This window comes from Schistocerca piceifrons, chromosome X, assembly GCF_021461385.2.
Source record: "Schistocerca piceifrons isolate TAMUIC-IGC-003096 chromosome X, iqSchPice1.1, whole genome shotgun sequence".
NCBI classification, from domain to species: domain Eukaryota; kingdom Metazoa; phylum Arthropoda; class Insecta; order Orthoptera; family Acrididae; genus Schistocerca; species Schistocerca piceifrons.
The window spans coordinates 552,740,817-552,756,345 of record NC_060149.1 but is presented as its reverse complement, the minus strand read 5'-3'; the positions used below and the strand labels follow the sequence as shown (position 1 = coordinate 552,756,345).

The 15,529-nt window shown below is 41.1% G+C and overlaps 1 protein-coding gene across 4 annotated transcripts in view; it reads right to left on the bottom strand.

Moving 5' to 3' along the window:
* LOC124722859 (fibulin-1-like) overlaps window positions 1-15,529 on the bottom strand; it is a 649,840-nt gene that overhangs the window by 5,679 nt on the left and 628,632 nt on the right. For all 4 annotated transcript variants that reach the window (XM_047247987.1, XM_047247986.1, XM_047247989.1 and 1 more), the window contains one exon: window positions 12,181-12,310. In XM_047247987.1, the coding sequence (XP_047103943.1) occupies window positions 12,181-12,310 (130 nt within the window). The remainder of the gene's footprint in view (window positions 1-12,180; window positions 12,311-15,529) is intronic.

Sequence of the window (15,529 nt, the reverse complement as noted above, 5' to 3'; positions counted from 1 at the left end):
AAGTTGGACATCACATGGCGTGAGGTCTGCACGAAAGTGAGCCAGTTGAAGGAACAGGAAAATACAGTGTGTCTCAATCAGTGAACAGTTACAGTGCACTGCGGTGTTGTTCTTCATTACAACATCACCTGGAGACAACATATTGATGACTTCATACGGGCAAGGATAACTGAGAAACTGGAAGATGGGTAAGTCTGACGAGTGTAGCAAAAGGGTTTGGTTTTGCTCACAGCATTGTTTCACATGCATGGGGAACATTCCCAACCACAGACACTGCTGCCTGAAAAAGAGGAGCTGGCCGATCATGATGAACTACAGCAGCAGATGAATGGCACCTTCTGCAACAGGCACATCAATCAGTGGGTGCAATACATTTAACAGAACTGCAAAGCATACAATCTCATGCTCCACTGTGGCATGGAGACTGCATGAGGGTGGTCTCTTTGTCTGATGACCAGAATGTTGTGTTCTTGTGACATACACACATTGAAGGCACCAAACGTGATGAGAGCAGATGAAAGGAGATTCAACCTGAGTAGTGATTCTGGATGTACCCTCATACTGCGAGAGGTGGGAACACAGAGTGCACCCAGGGACATTGTCGAACATGGTCATTTTGGTGGTCTAGGTCTTATTGTGTGTGGAAGCATAGTTGAATGAGTGCACTGATTTCCGAACTTTGAACATGATACACTCACTGGCAACATTTAGTGTAACATTGTACTCCTTACCCATGTGTGTCAGAGGTGCAGTCCATCCTTACTTCTTTTTTATGGACGATAATGTGTGACAGCATCGAAAAGCACAGGTGAAGCTCTTTGAATGAGAGGATATTCGGAGAATGGAAAGCCTTCAATACCATCAAACATGTGTGGGATGCATTGGGGACATGTATTGCAGCATGTCCACATGCACCAATGACCATCCAGCAGTTGTCAACTGTGCCGATGGAGGAATGGAATGCCCTAACACAAGAACTCCTTGCCAGTTTTGTGGCCAGCATGGGAACATGTTGCAGAGCAGGCATTGCTGTCTGTGGCGATCATGGACCCTATTAAGAACCAGGTCCCGCCTTTTGCAATATGTGGGAATAAAAGTGTCATTTCTATTTGTCTCATGGTGCATTTCGTTCAATTACCTTCTGTTCTATACTGTAGCAGTTCTTTCTATCCACGGTTGAAGTTTAACTGATCTTGTTACTTGGCAGTTACACACCATGCGAAAGTTACTTTCACACCAGTTTTGCACACCAGTAGATATAATTTTAGTAAGGGACTGGAATTTGACTGTGGGAAGGGAGTGTAAGAAAAACAGGAACATGTACTTGGAAGGAAGATATGAAGGAGGAGCTGCCTGGTAAAATTTTGCACACAGCAAATTTAATCATTGATAACATTTGGTTTGAGAAACATGAAAGAAGACTGTATACATGAAGGACTCCTGGAGACACTGAATAGTTTCAGATAGGTTATAAAATGGTAAGACTTGGATTCTGAAACAAATTAAAAACTGCTAAATGTTTACAGGAACATTCTGAGCATAATTTATTGGTTATGAACTTCAGTTTAAAACTGAAGACATACAGGATACTGAAGAGATGGGATGTGGATAAATTGAAAGGAAAAACATGTTTTTAGAAATTTTAAATCGAGCATTGGGCAACAGTAAGTGAAACAGGTTAAAACAATGCAACAGAAGGTGAATGAGTAAGTATGAGAGATGACATAGTGAAGGTAGTACAGGAACAATGTGATGAAAAGACAAGGTTCCATTGAAACATTTGAATAATTAATCTACATCTACATATATACTGCACAAGCTACCATATGGTGCATAGCAGAGGATACCTTGTACCAGTACTAGTCATTTGTTTTCTTGTTCCATTCACACATAGAGTAAGGGAACAAAGTATGTCTATATGCCTCCATACAATCCCTAATTTCTCTTATCGTTATACCCCCTATGTGAAATGTACATTGGTGATAGTACAGTTATTCTGCAGTTGGCTTCAAATGCTGGTTCTATAAATTTTCTCAATAGTGATCCATGAAAAGCACATAATCTACCCACCAGGGATTCCTACTTGAGTTCATGAAGCATTTCTGTACTACTCATGTGTTGAACGAACCTACTGGCAACAAATCTAGCAGCTTGCCTTTGAATTGCTTCAATGTTTTCTTTTAATCACACCTGCTGGGGATCCCAAAGACTCAAGCAGTACTCAAGAATGTGTCACACTAGTGTTCTATAGAGGGTATCCTTTACAGACAAACCACACTTTACTAAAATTCTCTCAATGATCTGAAGTTGACCTTTCACCTTACCTTGTACAATCCTTACATGCTTGTACCATTTTGTATCACTTTGCAACATTAATTACACCTAGATATTTAATTTGACATGACTGTGTCAAGCAGTACACCACTGATCTACATCTATGCTCTGCAAACTACTGTGAAGTGCATGAGAGCAGATACGTTCCTTCGTACCAGTTATTAGGGTTTTTTTTCCCACTCCATTAGTATATGGAGTTTGGGAAGAATGATTGTTTAAATGCCTCCATGCATGCTGTTATTAATCAAAGGGGGTTGTAGTACATTCCTAGAGTCATACTTTAAAGTCAGTTCTTGAAACTTCGTAAGTAGGTTTCTCAGGGTAGTTTACGTCTATCTTCAAGAGTCGGCCAGTTCAGTTTCTTCAGCTTCTCTGTGGCACTCTCCCATGGAACAAACAAATGTGTGACCATTCATGCTGCCCTTCTCTGTATTCATTAAATACCTCCTGTTAGCCCTGTTAAGTGTGGGTCCTACACACTTGAACAGTATTCTAGAATTCAGACATGAGTAATTTGTCAGCAGTCTCCATTTTAGACTGACTGCATTTCACCAGTATTCATCAAATAAACCGAAGTCTACCATTTGTTTTACCCAAGACTGAGCATATTTGCTCTTTGTATTTCATATCAGAGTTGCACCCACATATTTGTATCAGTTAACCAATTTCAACTGTGATTCCTTCCCTCGATATGTTGGAAAAAATACTTGTTCAAAACCGGTGGTAGGCAGAAAACATCTTCCGAGATTGTCCTAAATGCTTTCTCCGAAAATTATTTCGAGCAGTTAGTCCATGAACCCACGCGAATTGTAAATGGGAACACACTTGACCTCTTAGCCACAAACAATTCAGAGCTAACAGAGAGCATCATGACTGATACAGGGATTAGTGATCACAAGGTCGTTGTAGCTAGGTTCAATACCGTTTCTTCCAAATCCACCAGAAACAAACGCAAAATAATTTTATTTAAAAAAGCAGATAAAGTGTCACTAGAAGCCTTCCTAAGAGACAATCTCCATTCCTTCCGAACTGACTATGCAAATGTAGACGAGATGTGGCTTGGATTCAAAGATATAGTAACAACAGCAATTGAGAGGTTCATACCTCATAAACTGGTAAGAGATGGAACTGATCCCCCATGGTACACAAAACAGGTCTGAACGCTGTTGCAGAGGCAACGGAACAAGCATGCAAAGTTCATAAGAACGCGAAATCCCGAAGATTGGCTAAAATTTACAGACGCGCGAAATTTGGCACGGACTTCAATGCGAGATGCCTTTAATAGGTTCCACAACGAAACATTGTCTCGAAACTTGGTAGAAAATCCGAAGAAATTCTGGTTGTATGTAAAGTACACAAGCGGCAAGACACAGTCAATACCTTCACTGCGCAGTGCCGATGGTACTGTTACCGACGACTGCGCCGCTAGAGCGGAGATATTGAACGCAGTTTTCCGAAATTCCTTCACCAGGGAAGACGAATGGAATATTCCAGAATTTGAAACACGAACAGCTGCTAGCATGAGTATCTTAGAAGTAGATACCTTAGGGGTTGTGAAGTAACACAAATCGCTTGATACGGGCAAGTCTCCAGGTCCAGATTGTATACCGATTAGGTTCCTTTCAGATTACGCTGATACAATAGCTCCCTACTTAGCAATCATATACAACCGCTCGCTCACCGATAGATCTGTACCTACAGATTGGAAAATTGCGCAGGTCGCACCAGTGTTTAAGAAGGGTAGTAGGAGTAATCCATCGAACTACAGACCTATATCATTGACGTCGGTTTGCAGTAGGGTTTTGGAGCATATACTGTATTCAAACATTATGAATCAATCGAAGGGAACGATCTATTGATACGTAATCAGCATGGTTTCTGAAAACATCGTTCTTGTGCAACGCAGCTAGCTCTTTATTTGCATGAAGTAAGGGCCGCTATCGACAGGGGATCTCAAGTTGATTCCGTACTTCTAGATTTCCGGAAAGCTTTTGACACTGTTCCTCACAAGCGACTTCTAATCAAGCTGCAGGCCTATGGGGTATCGTCTCAGTTGTGCGACTGGATTCGTGATTTCCTGTCAGGAAGGTCGCAGTTCGTAGTAATAGACGGCAAATCATCGAGTAAAACTGAAGTGATATCAGGTGTTCCCCAGGGAAGCGTCCTGGGACCTCTGCTGTTCCTGATCTATATAAATGACCTGGGTGACAATCTGAGCAGTTCTCTTAGGTTGTTCGCAGATGATGCTGTAATTTACCGTCTAGTAAGGTCATCCGAAGACCAGTATCAGTTGCAAAGCAATTTAGAAAAGATTGCTGTATGGTGTGGCAGGTGGCAGTTGACGCTGAATAACGAAAAGTGTGATGTGATCCACATGAGTTCCAAAAGAAATCCGTTGGAATTTGATTACTCGATAAATAGTACAGTTCTCAAGGCTGTCAATTCAACTAAGTACCTGGGTGTTAAAATTATGAACAACTTCAGTTGAAAAGACCACATAGAAAATACTGTGGGGAAGGCGAGCCAAAGGTTGCATTTCATTGGCAGGGCACTTAGAAGATGCAACAAGTCCACTAAAGAGACAGCTTACACTACACTCGTTCGTCCTCTGTTAGAATATTGCTGCATGGTGTGGGATCCTTACCAGGTGGGATTGACGGAGGACATCGAAAGGGTGCAAAAAAGGGCAGCTCATTTTGTATTATCATGTAATAGGGGAGAGAGTGTGGCAGATATGATACGTGAGTTGGGATGGAAGTCATTAAAGCAAAGACGTTTTTCGTCGTGGCGAGATCTATTTACGAAATTTCAGTCACCAACTTTCTCTTCCGAATGCAAAAATATTTTGTTGAGCCCAACCTACATAGGTAGAAACAATCATCAAAATAAACTAAGAGAAATCAGAGCTCGAACAGAAAGGTTTAGGTGTTTGTTTTCCCCGCGCTCTGTTTGGGAGTGGAATGGTAGAGAGATAGTATGATTGTGGTTCGATGAACCCTCTGCCAAGCACTTAAATGCGAATTGCAGAGTAATCATGTAGATGTAGATGTAAATGTAGATGACTCATTGATAGTCATAGAATACTACATTTTTTTCATTTTGTGAAGTGAAAAGATATGTATTTCTAAACATTTAATGCAAGTTGTCAATCTTTGCACCACTTTGAAATCTTATCAATATCTGACTGAATATGTATGCAGGTTCTTTCATGTAGTGCTTCACTACAGATTACTGCATGACCTGAAAAAGTCTGAGATTACTTGCGAGGCCATTAATATACAACATGAACAGTTAGGGTGCCAACACCCTGGGGCACATCTGAAGTTAGCTCTACACCTGTTGATGCCTCTCCATCCAAGATAACTTGCTACTTTCTACCAAAAAACCCTTGATCCAGTCGCAAATATTGCTTGATACCCCCTACAATCATACTTTTGATGTAGTACTGAGTCAAATGCTTTTTTTTGTGGCTGAGAAGTACTGTGTCTAGCCTTGTTCCAAGGCATTCAGTAAGTCATGTGAGAAAAGTGACAGTTGAATTTAACATGATCAGTGTTTTTGGAATCCATGTTCATTGGCATAGAGAGCATCATTCTGTTTAAAATACCTCATTATGTTTGAGCTCTTAATATGTTCTAAGATTCTACAACAAATAGATGTCAAGGATATTGGACAGCAGTTTTGTGTATTACTCCAGCAACCCATCTTGCAGATGAGTGTGATAGAGCTTTCTTCCAACTATTGGGCCCGGTTTTTTGTTCAAGGGATCTATGATACATTATAGTTACATAGTTCCTCTATGTGCTCCTGTCCCATGCTAAAAGTCTCTATTTCCACACTGAGATATGACACTGCTGCTTTTTATCTCATTTATTGAACATATAAATCTTTCTACTTGTTTAAGTTGTCCTTTGTACTTTGATAATCATTGTTGCCACAACTGCCTCATGGTCACTGATACCAGTTTCTACACTCCTGGAAATGGAAAAAAGAACACATTGACACCGGTGTGTCAGACCCACCATACTTGCTCCGGACACTGCGAGAGGGCTGTACAAGCAATGATCACACGCACGGCACAGCGGACACACCAGGAACCGCGGTGTTGGCCGTCGAATGGCGCTAGCTGCGCAGCATTTGTGCACCGCCACCGTCAGTGTCAGCCAGTTTGCCGTGGCATACGGAGCTCCATCGCAGTCTTCAACACTGGTAGCATGCCGCGACAGCGTGGACGTGAACCGTATGTGCAGTTGACGGACTTTGAGCGAGGGCGTATAGTGGGCATGCGGGAGGCCGGGTGGACGTACCGCCGAATTGCTCAACACGTGGGGCGTGAGGTCTCCACAGTACATCGATGTTGTCGCCAGTGGTCGGCGGAAGGTGCACGTGCCCGTCGACCTGGGACCGGACCGCAGCGACGCACGGATGCACGCCAAGACCGTAGGATCCTACGCAGTGCCGTAGGGGACCGCACCGCCACTTCCCAGCAAATTAGGGACACTGTTGCTCCTGGGGTATCGGCGAGGACCATTCACAACCGCCTCCATGAAGCTGGGCTACGGTCCCGCACACCGTTAGGCCCTCTTCCGCTCACGCCCCAACATCGTGCAGCCCGCCTCCAGTGGTGTCGCGACAGGCGTGAATGGAGGGACGAATGGAGACATGTCGTCTTCAGCGATGAGAGTCGCTTCTGCCTTGGTGCCAATGATGGTCGTATGCGTGTTTGGCGCCATGCAGGTGAGCCCCACAATCAGGACTGCATACGACCGAGGCACACAGGGCCAACACCCGGCATCATGGTGTGGGGAGCGATCTCCTACACTGGCCGTACATCACTGGTGATCGTCGAGGGGACACTGAATAGTGCACGGTACATCCAAACCGTCATAGAACCCATCGTTCTACCATTCCTAGACCGGCAAGGGAACTTGCTGTTCCAACAGGACAATGCATGTCCGCATGTATCCCGTGCCACCCAACGTGCTCTAGAAGGTGTAAGTCAACTACCCTGGCCAGCAAGATCTCCGGATCTGTCCCCCATTGAGCATGTTTGGGACTGGATGAAGCGTCGTCTCACGCGGTCTGCACGTCCAGCACGAACGCTGGTCCAACTGAGGCGCCAGGTGGAAATGGCATGGCAAGCCGTTCCACAGGACTACATCCAGCATCTCTATGATCATCTCCATGGGAGAATAGCAGCCTGCATTGCTGTGAAAGGTGGATATACACTGTACTAGTGCCGACATTGTGCATGCTCTGTTGCCTGTGTCTATGTGCCTGTGGTTCTGTCAGTGTGATCATGTGATGTATCTGATCCCAGGAATGTGTCGATAAAGTTTCCCCTTCCTGGGACAATGAATTCACGGTGTTCTTATTTCAATTTCCAGGAGTGTATTATGGTAATTACTGAAAGCTTCACACATTTCTCTCATGACAGCCAAACACATTTCATTCAGCATCTCTCTGTCTATAGCCTGATGCTTTGTTTTATAACTACTATGCAGTAGTCTCCATTTCTTTAGAAGTTTCTTTACACTAACTGGAATAGTCTCTTCAACATACTGAATGAGACCGCCAGCATACACACTGAGTGCATGTGGTGTTCCTTCCTGCCATTTTCCTAAAGGGTACCATTACTTGCTGTATGTTTTAACTGCTGATGATTAATAGACCCTTATACTTTTGTGTTTGCCTCCTCTTTACACAGGACTCAGCAGGTTCCCCAACACGTGAAGTGGGTTGCAGTGGCTCAATTTCACTTTCAATGAAAGAGAGCATCTCATATATGTTGATTCTTTGTATCTTCCTACAGTCACTTGACAATGACACCTTTCCATACACCAAAGCTTCTTCAGCAAACAGCCTCCTGCATGGATGATTTCTTAAACATTGTATTTTTTGGCTTTCCTTTTGCTATCTTCTACTGCTATACTAGACCAGTCAATGAGTGATTGGAGAGAAGCCATTGACTTGCTTAGAGATTTTACATAGGACCAGAATTTTCTTGGGTTCTTGGCAATATCTTTTTATGCTTTGTGCCTCAATGTCTCTACAGACATACAATTTTCAATCAACTTTTGCCTGTCATCATTTGCACATTCTTTTTTTGCCAAGAATGCAACAGTCTCTACTTCCTCAGCAATTTCTGAATTTTTTTATTAAACCATGGTGGGTCTTTTCCATCCTTAATCCAATTATGTGACACATACTTCTCTAGGGAGCGATTTACAGTCCATTTAAACTTTGCCCATAATTCCTTGATGTTTATTTTGCTCAAACTAAATGACATCCATTCATTTTCCAAGTGGGATGCTAACAACTGCTAATCTGCTCTTTCTTGCAAAAATACTCTCCGAGTCTTGGATTTATTAACTTTAGTAACCATTGTTACAATGATGGTATCATGATCACTAATCCGTGTCTTTATATCAACACCATCAATAAGGTAAGGCCTCTTCGAAGCTACAAGATCTAAAATATTTCCAATGCTGCTCAATGCAGTTTCCATAAAATGAGTTTGAAATTAATTCACAAGATTGCCTGTCCGTATCATCTGCAATGAATCCATAGATTTCCAAGTCTACACTCAGTAGGTTAAAGTTGCCTCCAACTAATACTGCATGATCTGGGAATTTTCATGCTACTGGGCATAGACTTTCTTTGAATAATTTTAGAACTGTCATGATGGAATTGGGTGGCTGCTAGAAACATCTGATAACAACATGAGCTCGCCTAGACCTGTTTGGTACATGTGTCCAGATAATTCACAGTTAGTCTCAATTTTGACCTCAATAGACACAATATTTTATTTGACTATACTAAACACTACCCCTCCTTTGGTGTCCAATCTGTCTTTTCAATATACATTCAATGCATCACTAAAATATTTCAGAGCTTTCTGCTTCAGGTTTTACTTAGCTCTTAGTTCTGACAATAATCTGAGCATTGCAACTTTCCTGGAGGGCAGGAGACATTAAATTTAGCCGATGAAAGAAGAAAACGTATGAGGGCATGCTGGAAACTAATGCCTCTGAATTTGTTACGTGAAAATTCTGGAAGCTTTTAAATAAAACAAACTTTATTAACATCCTACAACTTTATTCTTCATGTCTATATATTTATTTCTCAACATAGTCACCCTGGCAAATTTCTCCCAACTAGAGACCATATTGTTGATACCATCACTGCAGAATGTTGGACTTTGTTGATGGAGTCACAACCGCACCTCTGCTTGCTCTGCTTCATAACTATCAAAGTGAAGTCCTCAAACGGGTTCTTTAAGTTCTGTAAACAGATGAAACTCACATGGAGCCAAGTCAGGATTGTATGACAGTGAAGTGAACCCAAGGTGTCAGATTGTTGCAGATGTCGCTGCACTGATGTGTGGTCTGGCACTGCCATGCTGAAGGTGAGGGACAAGCTTTTCAAAATCATACACACTGACAATTACATAACACATTGCTATGCAAAGAAGGCTACGGATGTCTAAAATGTGAGACTCAGAAATCACAAAATAGCAGAACAGATATTCTACAGGAGAAATGCAGAGCTATACAAAAGATAGGTACCTCAACAGGAAAATTAAGGAAACCATTGAAGAAAAAGGAGAAGTAGCTTTAAAAATAACCAGAGCTTAGATGGAAAACCACTACAAAAACCACAAGAGGCTGAATTGTGGCAGGGATTTATAAAAGTGCAATAAAAATGAAAGGAACTTAATGACAATATTACAGAGAGGGAAGAAGAATTGGATTAAGTCGAGATGGGTAGAGCAAAACTGCAAGAATAATTTGACAGAGCACTGAAAGACATATCAAAACAAGGTTCCTGGAGTATACAAGATTCCTCAGAATTGTTAAGATCTTTGGGAGAACCGACATTGACATAGCTGTTCCACCTAGTATGCAGGAGATATGAAACTGGCAAAATACTTTCAAACTTCAAGAAGAGTGTAATAATCTCAATACCAGAGGCTGCAGGTGCTAACAGGTGTGCTTATTACTGAACCATCAGTAAAATAAGCCATGGCAGCAAAATGCTAACTCACATTATATACAGAAGACTGAAGACTGGAATATCTTCCAAAGAAAAGTAAGAACAGATGAGTCAATATTGACTCTATGAATTTGTTTTAGAAGATAGACTGAAGAAAGACAAACCACTTCCCCACACAACCCCCAACAAACCACTTCACAGTGGTTTATAGAGTATAGATGTAGATGTAGATATTTACAGCATTTGTATCTTTACACAAATGATTTGGAAACACATTATCAAATTTACAAAGTTATCAGAGATAAATATAGAGAGTGAAGGTTATCTACAACTTGTACCAAAACTCAACTGAAGTTACAAGTGTTGAAGGACAAGAAATGGAGGCAGCAGTTGATATGTGAGGGGGAGAGTTCTAATCCATTCCCATTGCTATTAAATTTGTTTACAGATCATTAATGCAGAAAACTGAGGAAAACATCGAAAAATAAATTAAAATTCAAGGAGAAGAAAGCAAAACATAAAGGTATGCTGATGACATAGTACCTGTGCCAGAGAAGCAAAAGATTTAGATGGTAACTTTAATAGTGTCTTGAAAAGAAGCTATAATATGAACACAGATAAAAGTAAAACAAGGGTAATGGGATACTGCTGAATTAAAACAGGTGATGTGGTGGGATCAGATTAGGAAATGGGGCATGAAAAGCTGTAGAACTGTTTTAGTACTTGTGCTATGAAAAAAATGGTTCAAATGGCTCTGAGCACTATGGGACTTAACTTCTAAGGTCATCAGTCCCCTAGAACTTAGAACTACTTAAACCTAACTAACCTAAGGACATCACACACACCCATGCCCGAGGCAGGATTCGAACCTGTGACCGTAGCGATCGCGCGGTTCCAGACTGAAGCGCCTAGAACCGCTCGGCCACTCCGTCCGGCACTTGTGCTATGAAATAAGTGAAGATGGCAGAAGTGAAGAGTATATAAAATGTAGGCTGGCAATAGCAAAAGAAATTTTTCTGAAAAAGAGAAATATATTAAGACTGAATGGAAGCCTCTTCAGGAAGTATTTTTCTGCAAAATGACCTTATATGAACATGAAACATGAAGAATCTGATACTTCATCAGTAAGAGAATTATAGGAAAGTAATGTTCAGATTGAGAAGGGCTGTAGGTGAAAGATATTGCCTTCAAGAGAATAACAATAAAAAGGTGATAAGGGAAACAGAGGGTAACATATAATGTAAAAAAAAATGACAATAGTGAAATTTTCGAAACCTAGGGAATGCACCTAGCACATCATGTTTTATCTTAAGGATCTGATATTAAAGTAATGTAATGCGTTCATTCATTTCTATAGTTGATACATTCTCATGCCCACTGATATTTTTCTACAAAAAGAGAGAAAAAAGCACTATATAGTAATTTATCAGCATTTTTAAATTTTTACGTAGTAGTGCAATACTTCATCACAACTTCAACTTATTGTAACAGCTGGAACAAACAATTCTACTTAGGAATCAGGAAATGGTTCACATATTCCCACACTGATGTTTGAAAAAGAAATAAATACCACCTATATTCCCCTGTATAGTTCTTGTAAAGCTTTTAAATATACAAAAGAACGTATGTGACTGTATTGCTGACAAAGACTGAAATTATGTTATATGGTTCAGTGTGCTCAATAAATTGTTCGACACAAATAATGCTTCTTGACAGGCAATAAATAGGTCATCATAACACAATGAGACATAGTGTTGAATGGAATCATATCTGAATACTACTCCAAGCAGGAAAATTTGAAATGTAACAAGCCAGATGTACTCTCTCATTTCTGTTATCAAATATACTTACTTCTTATGCTCTGTGTCTCTTACAAAATTAGGAGGACAAACTATTCTGTTGCACTGATAACTTCCTCTGGTATTCAGACAGTTGTCATCTGGGCCATGGCACACATTTCCAATGAGACATTCATCAATATCTGTAAAAATCAAAAAAATAAAAGTTACATCAAGAAGACACCACTAACAAGATTTAAATTATGATTTTCTCAGAACTCAAAATGTGTGTTTTTCAGTCCTAATGATAGCCTTTTCCAGGCAACACTTTCAACAAATATCTTGGTTTGTGGCATGATGCAGCTCTCAAACTACATGGCTTGCCTGCTGATAATTTGTCTTTTGCAGTAAGAGGGTGTGGCCTCTTAGTTTACCCATATTAGATGGTTCAAATGGCTCTAAGCACTATGGGACTTAACATCTGAGGTCATCAGTCACCTAGACTTAGAACTACTTAAACCTAACTAACCTAAGGACATCACACACATCCATGCCCAAGGCAGGATTCGAACCTGCGACCATAGCAGCAACGCAGTTCCAGACTGAAGCACCTAGAACTGCTCGGCCACAGTGGCCAGCTACCCACATTGGATTTAACATTTGAATGTACAACATTAACTTTGATTTGTGGACATTAAAAGTAAGACAGCATTTGCTGAAGACAGATAACTAAAAGCAAAGAACTTACAAGTAATGGCAGGATAAAAAATGCACATCAGAGCAGTTATATGTAAGGACTATTAATCTCATGACATACAATCACAAAAATGCATCACTGCCGCACAGCACCCCTGCCGTACATTGCAGAGCACCCAGTATGTCATGATGTTTGAAACTGATTGGCAACTGGCTCTTATGTGAGATGGATGTCCTGGCAGCATTGAAGCTGCTGTCTGTGGTACAGGTGTATCTGCTGACTGTTAATTGGGGTTCATCAGCATCCTGGAAGTGTGATTTGGAACAACTCTGCATTCGCACAGTGAAACAGGTTGTCTGAGAGAAGTGCAGGTGTGTTTCTCAGATGTGTACACATTGTGGATTTTGTGTAATACCTCGCAAATAGAGCAAACTGTGGTCCCTGATACTCTACTGACACTGTGGGTGCACTGGCTGTTTGAGAAATTGTATGGTGAACTACACTTTGGAGCATGTTGCCCAAAACATTTGTGATACCAACATACTGGTCTTGGGATCGATACTGGCACCCTTTAGTTGCTGCTGCATGCACATCTGTACTACCAGGGCTTCCACTGTAGTTTGCAAGCTTTGGATCTACTCAGAAACACTCAGGGGGTATTGTGTCATAACAGCTGCACAATATGGAGTTGTCTCCTCACATGAGCTGAGAAGGCATCTGTCAGTTTCTGCCTACCAGAGGGCTGGTGTTGTCATGGCAATTGTTGTGGCAACTCAAGTGTCACATAGACTTTATCGGTGACCTATCTACAGCAATTTGTCGTCTGATTAATGGAGCATATTGCCAATGCTGTTTGCACTTGTGTTGGTAGTTGGTGCTGCAAAATTTAAAGTAAGAAAATGACAGAAACTTTGGAGCTGTCTACTAGATTGTGTAGATGTTGCTAGAACTCTAATGAGTATTGTTACCATGTTTGTCCTGATATATTACTTGTGTAACTCTGAGGTCAGTGGATTTTATATAGCAAGAAATTAACTCATTTTTCTTGTTGTAAGTTGTCTGGTGGTGGGTGCACTATAATGTCCAACACCAGTGCTGTGGTTTATTGGTCCAAATTGCTTATGACCAAAGTAAATATCTCATGATATGTGAGCACTGCATAGTGAATGCCACATTATTGTACTGCATAGGGTACGTTCAGAACTGCTGAGAGAGTAAGTTCCAAAATCTGTGTATTGCTGTGTAGCTCATTAATCTTGTTAATGATGGCATGGAGTAGATTAACTTTTATTCATGAATGTTAAAAATACAATATCATTTGGTGAAGATAACTAAAAGCATATTACTTATAAGTGATGGCAAAGATAAAAATTGAACATCAGAGAGGTCACATGTAAGGACAGCTAATCTCATGGCACACAAGCACAGGAATGCATCACTGCTACTTGGGTTTAACAATGCGTGGCTCAAATTCACATGATATGATTCTTGTATTTGTGTATTCTAAAAGATTACACAAACATTGTTAATTGATGTGTGTTACATGCCACTTTGAAGCCACAGCAGCTGTCAACTGCACATTAAGGCTTGGTCAGACATGACGCTGGCTATCAGTGTGGGAAAAACATGCTGATGCCCCTGCAACTGTAGATAGTCAAGCATGTCACAGGCTAATGAGTATATTAGCTGCTGTGCATGACACTGTGTTCTCACTTTCCTGAGGCACATTGCCAATGGTAGACAGTATGCACATGATGTTGAATGATCTCATTGGAGGAACTTGGTTTGAAGGGATACAATGCCAATTACTAAGTTATTTTTATCGAAATAAAGCATTCTTAATTTTGGGTTAACTTGTTGTCTGACTGCCCATCAGTAGTTTATTTATTATTAGCATTACTGTTCATTGTCTGTTGGTGTGTTACTAGCGAAAAAAGTTCCACAGGGGGTCTGAAGCCTGACCTGGCAATTTATCTGGTCAGCCCTGTTGAAAAAACCAAATGACCTAGTGGAGAACTGGGTCGACAGCAACGGCAGCTGCTTTGCGCGACCTCATAATTGGGAAACCTTTGACTACAGCCTGCATTTCAGTATCAAGATGGAAGCAAATCAATTCTTCATGAGCAAAGTCAGGAGCGAGACTCACAAGAATGTGGGACAAGGCGTCTGCATTGGGATGTTTAGACATAGGTGAAAAATGGATTTTGTAATTTTAGTGAGACAAGAACAGCACCCAGCATTGTACGTGGTGTGCTGCCTTGTCAAGCAAGGAAGTGTGAGGTTTATACAAGGAAACAAACAGCTTATGGTCAGTAATAAGGTGAAACTTGGAGCCACACAAAAAACATGAAATTTCTGGAGAGCATATACTAAGACAAGAGCCTTTTCTTTCCACCTGAGGGTAATGTTGCTGTGCTGGAGTAAGAGATTTTGTGGTGAAAGCAACAGGTTGTTCAGAGCCGTCAGCATATTGATGCCCAAGAACCACACTGAGGCTGTACTGTCAGGTGTCAGTCATCAAAACTATTATCCGGAGAGAATGTAATTAAACTAGGGGCCAAGAGTAGTTTGGATTTCAACATCTGAAAATCATGTTTGCAATCTGGTCTCCAGCAAAAAGATACAATCTTGTGTATCTAGGCATGCAACAGGTTAGCCAATTTGGCTGCTCCTAGCAGGAATTTACGGTAGTAAGCTGTCTTCCCTAGGAAGGCCTGAAGCTCCT